The sequence below is a fragment of the Sceloporus occidentalis genome, unplaced genomic scaffold, assembly GCF_023333645.1.
Source record: "Sceloporus occidentalis isolate IW3139 unplaced genomic scaffold, rSceOcc1.0.p SCAF_46, whole genome shotgun sequence".
Classification (NCBI taxonomy): Eukaryota; Metazoa; Chordata; class Lepidosauria; order Squamata; family Phrynosomatidae; genus Sceloporus; species Sceloporus occidentalis.
Window position 1 is genome coordinate 1,824,598 of NW_028317026.1, and position 13,376 is coordinate 1,837,973.

General features: G+C 35.5%; 1 protein-coding gene across 2 annotated transcripts in view; it reads right to left on the reverse strand.

Annotated features, from left to right (window-relative positions):
• The window catches only part of LOC149289314 (dickkopf-related protein 2-like), a 41,852-nt gene that overhangs the window by 5,015 nt on the left and 23,461 nt on the right, over positions 1-13,376 (reverse strand). The window contains exons 4-5 of one of the 2 annotated variants that reach the window (XM_089490795.1): positions 13,132-13,147; positions 2,619-2,769 (exon numbers count right to left, since the gene is read on the reverse strand). In XM_089490795.1, coding sequence (XP_089346921.1) covers positions 2,619-2,769; positions 13,132-13,147 — 167 coding nt within the window. The remainder of the gene's footprint in view (positions 1-2,618; positions 2,770-13,131; positions 13,148-13,376) is intronic. The other variant, XM_089490796.1, reaches the window with a different exon arrangement.

Genomic DNA, 13,376 nt, shown 5'->3' on the forward strand with positions numbered 1-13,376 from the left:
AATGGCCGTTTTAACATTTCTGCGCTACTCGTGTTTAGTTGTAATTTTCTTCTTTCCCGTTTACTGAACCCACACACATTAGATATTGTTTTTTTCAGGACAAGAAGGGCTTTCTTTAGATGACATTGTTTTGATTGTATCATATTATTTACTATTAAAAAAAGTATAAAATTATGAAAATTTAGAAAAAAATGACTGTTTCTAACTTTTAGTTGAAAAATCTTTTACTCATCTATAAAAGGTAATGAAAAAACCTGCTAAATAGATTCTACTATTTGTCCTGAGTTTAGAAATACCCAATGTTTTTATGTTTTTTTGCTTTTTTCTGCACGTTATGGAGCATTAAGTACAGGTAGCGTTTTGCTATTTCAAAGCCATTTTTTCCAAATCTGGTAATTCTTCCCCCCATGTGCCATTTCGGGTATCTTTGAAGCCGGCCAATACAATTTACCCCATCAAGTCATATATTTTTAAAAACTAGACAGCCCAGGGTATTCCAAATGCTAGTATTTTAACCCTTTCCAAGCACTAATTCTACTGAATTTTGGGGGATCCACTGCCCATGCCCTATTTGGTACATCTTTGAGCCGGGCCATTTCAGTATGCCCAATAAAGCCATATATTTTTGAAAACTAGACACCCCAGGGTATTTCAAATGCTAGTATTTTAACTCTTTCCATGCACCATATCTACCACCAGTCTTTGTCAAACTTTGTGGTAGTCATTTTTTTGCATTTGTTTTTTCACACACATTTTACTTCAGGTATCAATTAAAAAGTTCTCGTATATGTCACTATCACAAAACACCCCAATATGTGTTCAGCAACATCTCATGAGCGCAGTGATACCCCACATGAATGATTTTGCCTGGCTGTTTGGGGGCAAAAGGGCCACATTTGGGGCATGCGCATTTTCAATGTTGAACTTTGGCATTTGGGGATCCACTGCCCATGCCCTATTTGGTACATCTTTGAGCCGGGCCATTTCAGTGTGCCCAACAAAACCATATATTTTTGAAAACTAGACACCATAGGGTATTTTAAATGCTGGTATTTTAACTCTTTGCATGCACACATTTTACCACCAGCATTTTTTCAAAGTTTGCAGTAGTATTTTTGTGTGTGTATTTTTCCCACACACACCTACTTTATGTATGAATTTACAGCTCCTGGTATATGCCGCTGTCACACGACACCCCAATATGTGTTTAGCAACATCTCCTGAGTACAGTGATACCCCACATTCATGGGTTTGTCATTTTGGGGGGAACTAAAAGGCCACATTTGGTACGTGTGCATTTTTTTAATTGGAAATTAGATGTGTGGCCATCCTTCCCCCCGTGTTAATTGGGACATTGTTGAATCCGGCCAATTCAATTTACCCCATCAAATCATACATTTTTTAAAAGTAGACACCCCATGGGCATTTAATATGCCAGTATTTTAACTCTTTCCATGCGAGAATTGTTTTAAACTAATGTGCTAATTTTAGGACTTGCTCACAAAAATATATTTTTTATATATATATTTTAATTTTTTTTTTGCCTTTTTTAAAACATTTTTAACATTTTTTTTCAACTTGAAGGTTCCCCTGATAGTGACATCAGAGGGAAATAATTTTTACATTTTACTGGTTTTTTACTATTTTTTTTTACTATATTTTTAATTTATTTTTTCTAATCACACTGTGATTAGAAAGCTGGGCGCCATTGACTTGCATGGTTGAATGCAGTACCTGTATTCAACCTGCAAGTGGAGCCAGAGTTCTCTAGAGGGTCTGGAGACCGTCTAGCGAACCTTTTCATCTTTATTATTTTTTTTCCCGGGCCGCCGTCATCTTGCTGATGGCGAAGATCACCGGCAGCTGCGGCTGTGACCGCTCTCCGGAGCGGTCACAGTCCATCAAGAGGTAAGTGTTTGGTGTCGCTGGATGCCTCCTGATCGAGGCATTCCAGCGACACCATTTAAGTTTAGGAGGTGATCATTGATCGCCACCTAAACGCTTTTAAAACGAGCGTCCGCCGCCATACATTGTATGGCGGATGTTGACGCCCCGGGGAGGGGCCAGACATGGCCCCTGATTCCGATCATGGCGTTGCTGAATGCCTCGAGGTCGAGGCATTACAGCAACGCCGTTTGGGTAAAAAAATCGATCACGGATCGATTTTTTTTACCCGTTTTATCATTTGTCGTTAACGACATGTTTTTCCGTGACGTGCCCGGACCGGCAATTGTCATCAAGGGGTTAAAGAATTAGCCCCAGTCCCTGAGTCCTCCCCACCCCTGCTTTTCCTTCAACCATCACTACCTAGCCTTTTGCTTCTTCTGTGGATTATGTTACTGGATCTAGCTGTCTAGACTCTTGGGGACGAATAAACAGAGTTAAGGTGCAAGAATGCAAAGGGACTAGAAATCACTTAACTATGTACATAATTGTGAACTAGGAAAAGGGTGCGATCAGGAAAGGGGGGGTTAATGATTATTTTTCAGAAGTGTAAGTAAGCCAATAAGTAACATATTCATATTCAGAACTGTAACATTGCTTTGTAATTTATGATAAACCTGTATACCATGACTGTTATTTTCACTAAAATTTCAAAATAAATCCCAAAGTCTCACCATTGTTACAGTGATTCCCAGGACAACACATTCCATCTCTGTGACAACGTTTCTTCTTTCTTCTACAAAGCACACAGGAAGAAGGAGCCTGGTGAGGACTGTAGCAGTACCTTCCAACTTCACATTCTTTGTCACTAACACAAGGATATGCCTAAAGGAAATTAAAAAAAATAATAATTGTAAAGAAATCAGAAAACATGACTTAGCATATTACACTGCAAACTGCGTCTGTAGAAGAATGATCAAGTTTTTATGTACTCTTATTCCTGTACATGCTAATTCTGGTTAAAAAATAAACAGAAATCGTAACATCCCAGTTTACCGGTATTATTATTAGTATATTATTTATATAGCCTCAATAGTATTTATAGTATTATCAAATCATATAAATCAATCTGTAATTTGTGTACAGGATGAGGTCATTTAGCAACACTGCAATCCTTCTAGCATTTGCAATTGCTTGAAAATATTGATTTTCTGAGGCCTGAAGCTGAATATCTTCATCACATCCAAAAATTAGAGACTGACTTACATGATTGGGTAATTAATCCTTACAAAGTACTCACAAGTTGCAAATGTATTAATTCAGTTTGCTACATTCTGAAGTGACTATGGAATGCTTCACTTGCTCTGTTTTATTTTATGTACAAAGACACACAAATGACACCTGCTTGAAACCAGGTTAAGTTTCATATGTCAAGTGTCATATAGCGTAAACATATGATGCATAAAAACATATTAAATATTTACTTATCAACTGCATTATTGGCCTGTGCTATGTAGAGATGCATCTAATGGCACTGGAAGTTATATTACATTTACTAGACCTGGAATCTGTTTTTGAGCGTATTTGCAAAAAAAAAAAAATATCCCAAAATAATCTTTAAATCTTAAAGTAAATGTCATTAGCGATTTACACACAGTATTTACTGTAATTTCATAACCAGACACCAGATGGTGGCAAATACAAACAAATGAAAAACAGTTTTAGAAGTAGCAAGACATTATTTTAATGTTAATAAACTCAGTGTTCATACCGGTATTTTGTTTGTATTCATGTTTATGTATTTTAAGTACTATATCATGCTCTTACATTAACTTGGCTGGCAATGTTAGGTCTCAGAACTTGGGTACGGCTAGTGTGACAAGTGGGTTCTGCCATTAAACATCCGCGTTTAGTAATCATGTTTTTTCCATTACTTTCTTCTATGATAATGCGATAATACAAATCCTTGATCCTTGAACCAAGCATCGAGTAGATAAATCCTACTAGGCAGCTTGATTTAGAAACAACAACAACACCATATGGTACAGCATTATAAGTCTTAAACCCAAGGAATTGCTTTGTAAATCTCATGCCTTTTTACTGTAATAATTTTACATAAACAATACCAAATTAAAAACAGCAGAATCTTCTTGAAGATGAGCTTTGCCCTAAAACCAAATACCATGAAATTCTATCTTCTGTGAATAGAAAAAAGAAAAAAATAACACAATCTGGGATGTTGCATGTTGATTTTGTATCCCATTTCTAATCTAAAGCAAACGGAGGAAAAAAGGACTGGGATTTCTCCTCCTTGTTTCTCTTTCCTATTACTATCTTAATTGCAAAAATGTTCTGATCTAATTGGAAATACCCTGTCTTGGGTTTTTGGCACAAGTATATAGATCCAGAGGCCTGGAAGCAATAGTATTAAGCTATGAATAATCTAAGCCTTTAAAAAAAGATACTCTAATATGGAAAACAGAATTGCTTTATGTTACATAAATACATTGCATATTGCAACGTACAACCCAAAATGTCACTGAGAGCAATAATTCAAAATGATATGCTTTATTGGGGAGAAGCACAACTGCTGGTATAGAAAAGACACCTTTGCGGAAGTTCTAATACCATGTTATATTTAACTATGAACACAAACTCACATATAGTTACTGTACTACTATGTTTTCCTTTTTAATCCATTTTCTCTGCTTCTATAATAAGGATAGAACACATTTGTATATAGTTGAACAATACTGTGAAAAAATAAATAAGGAAAAAAGGCACCAGGGCCTGCACGGCTCCAAAGGGGCCCCTTTCACAGGCCCCACTTGCATGATGGAGACTCTTGTCAAGTTGTGACCCCCTAGCACCACAAACCCCCTCCCAGGTCGGCCATACCACTAGGCCAGCGCCCACTGTCTCACTGAGTCGGAATGCTGGGAGTGAGTAAGCATAAAAGAACCAAGGAGGATCAAGAGAGAGAGCTGTGACCGGCTAGAGGACTTCCCATCCTGAGTCAACAAAAGAAGAAGTGTGTGTGTGTGTGAGTATGTTAGTGTGTGTAAATATGTTCATGTGTGTGTGAAAGTATGTTTGTGTGTGAAAGTATGTTAGTATGTATGCTAATATGTGTATGCAGAAGTGTGTTAATGTGTGTTAGTGTGTGCAGAATGATGTTAGTGTGTGTAAATAAGAGTGTATGTGTGTGTATAAGTATGCTAGTGGCCAAAATAGTATAGGCAAGTGTAAAAAAAAATATGAAAATAATTAAAGAATGTTAGCATTCTTGTGTATACGTGTGTATTTGTAAATGTGAATTTTGTGAGTATGTATATTTGAATCCATGTGTATATGTATATGTTAGTCTATAAAAGAATGCAAAGGATTAAAGAAAACATTGCAATACAGGGACTGGGAGAAAATACAGGGGTTGGGGGACAACATGAGTAGGGGCTAGGGGGACAATACACAGACTGGTGGGAAATATGGCTATGGACTGGGGGTTATAATACAGGCCTAAGTGAAAAGCATATGACGAGGGGTAGGGGATCTGAAATTATTTCACTCCTCTTGACACAAGTGTACATTTTAGATGTTGAATTAGCTTATCAATTAAACACAAATTATGTGTAAAACACCAAATTGTGCTTTGAATTAATACACAGCCCTTATAACTTTAATAGCATCCTAAAAAAATAGTTTACTTGCAATGCCTAACTCCTTAAGTACTAGATTCCAAATATAATCTGTCTTTGTGTCAGCATTATAAAGAGCATACACATGAAACAGAGGCAAATGGATGAACCAACACAACTGTAGTTCTAATTTTCAACTGAATTTGTCTAGAAAGGCTGGTGTATCTGACAAAAACATCTTGCGTTCAGAAGTCTTGCTATGTGTGAGGTCTGGATTCTGTTCATTAACACATTGTATTTGGGAAATCTACGAATTCTGTCTGTTTTTGCAGGTGCCTTGAGTGGCACTGCTGTTGTTGAAATGATTTATTACATGAGTGGGTGAGATATTCTGAAACCACAATCACCATGTACAGGACAAGGAAGACAGACACTTCCAACTCGGCAAGTATATATAAAAATAAGAACATACTATCACTATCCGTTAATGTGTCTCTATATATATATATGTGTGTATATATATATATATATATATATATATATATATATATATATATATATATATAAGCACTTATAATGATAAGCAGATTTTCATTAAGTATTTGATGGCTACATTACCAAAATATGTCACATTTATGCCTTCTTAACCTACAATAAATACTATGTGTAGAGAAATACTTGGTCTGATTCCATAACCTCCAAACCATTGCATTCCATGTACTCTTGGGATCCAAGAAAACACAAAAGAATAGCGGGCCGGTTTGACTGAGATTAATTTAATTGTATTACAAACAGCAGTCTTGGCCTTTGTTGTAGGCAAACCTCATTTAGTTTGCGCCTTCGTAATGCATAGTCAGTGTGGTGAGAGGTGATTTTTCCATTTTACTAGTACAGCAATAAGTAGTGCAATAAGTTGCACATTTTAAAAGAATACTTTTAGTGCAAAGTAAATATAACAGTGACAGATACGCCTCCACTGAAAGGATCAGTTGAATATACTTTTAAAATTGTGTATATACCAGGCAGTTTCCGGTATATTAGCTGTAACCATTTATGGTTTCAATATGTGCATTGAAGCAGACCATTCACAAATATGAAATTTAAGAAAGTGATCAATCAAAAATCATGCAATCAGTAGGAAAAAGTCAGCTATATACCAGGTTACCCTAAGAACAGTACACTTTAGCTCTGGGACTAGACTTCCGACTGGGCTGTCTTGTCCACAAGCCAAAACTGGCAGGTACTCAGTGCCCAGACACATTGCAGATACCCCTTTTACTAGCATCCTTTCATTGGGAAACGAAGAGGTTTAAAAAGAATAGAGAATGGTGACACCATACAAGCTCTTAGCCTTCAGCAAGAACATAAAGATCAAAAGCAGATCTTGAATTCCTTTATTATGACATAAAGAACTTGGAATAATTTATAAACTAGGTCCTTCAGCAGAGCTTTGCCTAAGGCCACACTGGCATCTGAAACAGCCTGAAAACAATCTTAAAGCTCAAGGTCAATCCCAGAGAGCTCCTGCTCCAAAACATACCTAGTGCAAAGTGTTACAGCTGTCAGCTACAAAAAATAGTTATACTTAGTCTTTATTGAGCCGATCAAAGTAGTAACCTATGGCTTGATTTAGCAGAAAGTAGTATTTTATTAGATGGGCTCTATATTCCAGATATCATCTGGGGTGTCATGGGGCAAGGAAGTGGAGCTAATAAGCCCAATATTCGTTTGAATTTGCCCTGCTGGCACATTTTATTTGTTTACTTTTTTATCCCACACTTCAAGCACTTGCCATAAGGTAACAGAAAAGGTAAGGTTGTATAATGTTAATTAGATTTGTCAATATCAAAAGCTAATAGAATGAAAACGCCATCAGCATAAATAAAAAAATTAAAATAAATATTAAATATATGTTATTTCTCCTGCTCAGTGTATATTGAAATGTAAAAATATACAGTATATATATATGAAAGTCAGTAATGACTGAAACGTCGACTTGACTTTGAATAAAATGAAATTGTCTATTTAAAGACCTGGAGTGCTGACCATCTTTTTGAAAGTGTTTTACATGGAAACTGCTGGTTACTAGCACCGGGCTTGGAATATTTGGAATGGTGTGCAATGGACTCTGTGAGTAAATATATATATATATATATATATATATATTTATATAATATAATATATGTTGTCTGGAAACTACTAGTGCATTCTTTTGTTAATTTGGAAAAAAAAAAAACCCTGAACCTTAGAATTCAATTTGTAATTTCATAATATAATCCTGGGTGTGACTGTGCATTCCAAAATGCCAAAAGCACTAACTTGCGAATAGAAACAAAAATATTTTTGTAAGCCTTCAAAAACGAAAACTGTCTGACCTCTACAGCACCCTTCTTTCTTATGCCACGACCCACTCATACGTTCAAAAAACCACACTCTTGGGATGGATCCCATTTGGATAGTTAGCCTCTGTCAGAGGGCAGTCGAATAAAAATAAACATATAAACTCAAATAAACTATTTCAAGAATCATCGACTGGAACACAAGATTTTGATTACAATAGTTAGATGCTTTAAATAACTGATAATAGGTGACATTGACAAATATTTGCTATTTTTTCCTATAGATGTGTCTATAGACACACAAATACCACAGTGGAATGCTCATGCTTGCAAACTTCCCTGAATGGTTTACAAGGAATTGCACACACAACACAGGAATATCCAACAAAAATATGTGGCACAAATATTGGCACCCTTTTAGTCAATACTTTGTGCTACCTCCCTTAGCCAAGATAACAGCTTCTCCTATAATGCCTGATGAGGTTGGAGAATACATGACAAGGGATCTGAGACCATGCCTTCATACAGAATCTCTCCAGATCCTTCAAATTTTGAGGTCAACGCTGGTGGACTCTCCTCTTCATTTCACCCCACAGGCTTCCTATGAGATTCAAGTCAGGGAACTGGAATGCCCGTGGTAGGACATTATTTTTTATTTTTTTTTAAGCTTTCTGGCAAAGGCAGTGAGGTGTTCATTTAATATCTGTTGATATTCAATTTTCTTCTAACTTCTGCAATTCTACAGCTGTGATCTTTGGAGATATTTTGGCCACTCAAAACATTCTTTTCTCAGTGCGCTAAGACCATATAGATACACATCTTCTTCCAGGTTGATTCTTTATATTTACTAATGACGGGAAGTTCTTAAATATTGCCCTGATGGTGGGAATGGGCATTTTCAATTTTTACAGACACTTTTCATTTTGTGATGCTTAACAACCTTTTGCACCACATCACAGTTATATTTCTTGTCCTTACACACTGTGATGAATTAATGAGAATCTGGCCTTTGTGTTACCTAATATTTATACCCCTGTGAAATATGAAATCATGCTTCAACAAGTTCCTGTTCCTAGTCACCCAGGTGTACTAAAAATATAAAATATCAATGGGAATATACTTCAAATATTTTTCTCATATGAATTCATAGGGATATCAATAATTGTGCCAATCATATATTTAACATTATATAAACCTGTGTTGTGTTTGCAATTGTTTGATATCCATGATAGTAGAGTATTTTTGTGTATTTTTTGAAGAAAAGATTAAAATATTGAATTGTGTTAAAAAATACATTGTGGCTTGTGCATACCTTCCTTAGTTACAAAGTCACATGACAATTTTTGGTAAAGCCACACCCATCAAAACAAAAGTTTCCCTCATTGGCCCTTTAAAATTTTGGGCTGTACGGTCATTTATACAAAATCTCATTTGTCATAACTGGTCATAAATACACGTTCCAAATGCATCGGAGGCACAGTGGTCAGATTTTATTAATTTTATTAACCACAAAAATTCACACCTATTCTAAATGCTGACTACTCAAAATTAGCATTAAATCCAGTGCAGAAGCATGTTTTTTTCCTCCAGTTGAACTAACATTAGAAACGTACAGTAGACATCTGGGGATGTCTGAACTTGCATGTGTACCTTCCAAAAGTCCCTTGATGCTTACAAATTTCAAGTAAAAATCTGCTGATCTGGAAAAAGATTTGTGGGAAGCAAGAATTTTGTTGTTTTATATTTTTTACAGTGTAGGAACTGAATTCCGTCTAACTGGCACATGGACTGACTCTACATTATATGCCAGATTATGTAGACTAAACAGGAGGCTCATACAATTAGACATTTTCTATTTTTCATCATTACTTTACAAATATTGTTCCCTGGGTTGTGAGACCTGTATATAATCTTGTTAAAGATACATCCAAAGGTATGATCAGTAAACAAAATATAACTGGCAGATTTCAAACACGTATAGCTTTAATTTTTAGAAAATTACAGTAATTTTTGTTATCATGCTATATCTTTTTATACACTATATTATGTGTATATTATGGTAATCATAAATTATGGTATTTAGCTAATGATGATCACTAGAATTGATTTTAGTATTATGAAATGCATCAATTTAATTTTTAATTTTAAGTATTTTATGTTTAGTATGAAAAAAACAAATAATGTGTTATTTTTCATCCTGTAAAATATTAAACATATAAAGTCTGCATCTTTATATTGTAAATATAAAGCTAATTTTGTTAAAAGATTTGCTCTATCAATGAATCTACCAGGTGGATCGCATAGTAGTTTTAATAAATCTCTAAAACTGCAACTTTTAGATACAACTACTTTATCTTCCTCCGCCACCAACGCCTCAGCAAAATTATTTACGGTTGGCAGCTGCAGACCAACCAAAACGCACAGGAGCAGTGGAAATGGCGCTACTAAAGGTAAAGGGCAATCTTCAAAGTAAAGACAAGGCGCAGGTTTTAACCCCAAAGGAAATTAAAGCAAACCGATATTAAACATGCTGTGAAATTCAAAGAGAAAGGAAATTAGGAAGAGAAGAGAAGGATAATAAGATTTAACTTCCATAAGACTGACATCACTAGAGAAACCTACCAAAGCAAATATGTTTCATATATATGTAGCTAGCAAAGCAATAATCAGAAAGTTGTCACACATAAGACAGCAAAGCAGCCATCAACGTGGACATCATACGCTGAAAAAGAAAAAAAAAACCATATAGAATAAAATGTATAGAAATATGTTGTATATTGATGGACTTTTTTTTCCTAGCTTCATAGCATCAGATGATATACAAAGCTTTCTGAATATGAATGAATTCAAGAGTTTGCCTAACTCAACCGTGACACTTTATCTGTTAAAGGACAGGCTTATTTAAAAAGTGCATATTTTGAATTATAATAATTAATTTTTTTTAAAAAACGTACTTCCAAGAAAACCAACATATTTATCCTTTGGTCTGCAATCTCGTGCAGAGAAGATATCAACTAACAGACATTCACAGGAACATTTAAGTTAAAACTATTTCTTGCCTCCCCCTCCCAATTATACTTCTCTGTGTGGCTTGTTTACGTGTCTTCTCATTCACCTTTTGGTGTGCATTCTGGAAATGTTGTTCCAAAACAGTTTATACATAGACGCAATTGCGGTTTTCTGCATTTTTTTTCCAATTTGCGTGTCTACAACGTCTTTCTTAAATCTTCCCACTGCCCCATATAATTCTGGAGCAAGCATAAGACTGTATAGCATGATGCGTTTTAATAGCTGACTCTGCATGTTCCAGCCAGGCATCTTAACACAACCTAAATAAGCTAAATGCAAGTCAGAGAAGAGAAGTTATTTGAGGAATCTTTACATACGGTACATATATATATATATATATATATATATATATATAAATAAAATGTAATGATAATAATGTAATTAGAAACATACTGAATCTTGAAAGCATAATGACATGCTTATACTTGTTATTACTGGCTGACTTATTTATGTAAGTATTCCTAGAAATTAGTTCTTAGAGGTCACCACAATCTTGGAGATGGCATAGTGGTCTGAACAATGTGTCTTTGCTAGCCAGCTAAGTCCTTTCTAGGAAATAGGATTGGAGATGCTTCTAAAAACGTGATGGCATGGAAGCAGAAGTGTTAAAACTAATAAAAAATTATAATTTATGTTGATAAAGAGCTTATTCACATACATTATAAATAAGTCATGTGAGATGAAGCTATCTCCATTCTACAATCGGTAGTTTAAAGCTCGTACTGACAGCATCTCCCTGCGGGTTGAACTGTGTGGTGAATCCTTTACTTTGCTTAAAACCACAATAACAACCTATAACAAGTCCGGCCACAATGCAGTTTTCTTTTGTCAGTTGTGTTTTGCCAGGAATAGATCATTTTGGTAAGAGGACGCCTGAGTGTACAAAAGTCCTGTAAACAGACTTCGTTGCTTTGTATTACAGTGTAGCATTATATTAAAACTACCTTGCAAATCATTTTTTTTTTTATTTGAGTTTTGTAAAAAGTTTTGACAACTAACCCTTTAAGTGATGCCCTGTCATACCATTTCGGTAGGTGTTATTTATATATGTAAAATGCATATTAATTGTACGGGTGTTTTGTTTTCCATTTAAGGGTGATGTTAGATGGCAGGATTAAGTGAAACAATATTTTAATAAATATTGAAGAGGAGGAAGGGTTCTAAAATCCATAAATTTAAAATAAATATATTATTCCAATTATTTTGGTTGAGCTTTAGATTTGTACATTTTTCTTTTCCATTGAGTAGAGGCTGAAGCTTTATTCTTAAAAAAAAGAATAAAGGTGATATTTACGAAACAGCGGCTGTTTGGGAAGAATTATTGATTCATATTTATTAAAGGAAAGATTCCCAAAGGACCCCTGGAAATACCTTCTGCAGACACTTAACAAACTGACAAAGGACTCTTTGCTTTCACAGCTTGTTGCATAAATAAATTTGGTTCGAAATTACCTATAATTTATGCTGTAACGGTGCTGCTAGGGAATTGTTCACAAATTGTTACCTGCAATATAAATATCACTCTATTAAATATCATAACACTTTAGAAAAAAATAAAAATGTCACAATGGGCCGTAAAAGTGAATTCACCTAGAAAAGCTTTTAAAAACTATCATCTAAAGGGGAAACATCTGACATCCCGAAAGCATATGTGACTGTAAACCTTTTTTTCCATGTTGGTGTAACAGGTATCACCTCTGGGTAAAGACTCCATCCTCACTTGGTATAAATTTATATGAATTATCCTTATAAAAGGAGCAATCCAGCCAGAGCATTTTACTGCGTTCAAATGGGTACACACATTTTATTTAGTCATTGCAGTTCTTTTGTTGTATTTAACTTCTCCCGCTGATGCCACTACTGAAAACAGGGAGCATGCCACAATATGTTTCTTGCACATGGCCTAGCAGAACTCCTAGTCCATGGGAGCAGCAGAAGTCACGTGATTGGATCATGTGCCAGAAGTTTACGTTCGAATGAACCCAATTTCATATACTTGCCTACCTCCTCGGGTATGCAGACCTTCCCGTTTTACAATTGAGTTAATTGCATCATGCCCTACAATAAAATCCCAGCTACCATTCGGCAGTGACTGTTCCATCAGCCAGATTTTTCTGAACTTGCGTGTAACTTAACTGTGTTTGATTCCCTGCTTTCTGATCCAGCTTGACTTCTGACTTTGTTTGTTATCCACTTGCCCCAACCTCAGCCTGTTGATGGCTTTTAGTCCTTTGGCACCGTGTCCTTGGATCCTTTGTTGGTCGGTACTATTGGCTGGAGATCTTGACTGAGGAAAATGATCTTTTGTCTGAGATATCCAGAAACTCGTCATTGTAAGCCCACTTTAGTGCGTGTGACCGCTGTGATTATGGCATCTGATTGTATCTGAAGGCAACCAGGGGAGAACCCAAATGAGACACCCCACGTGTATTTTATCCTAGACATCAAT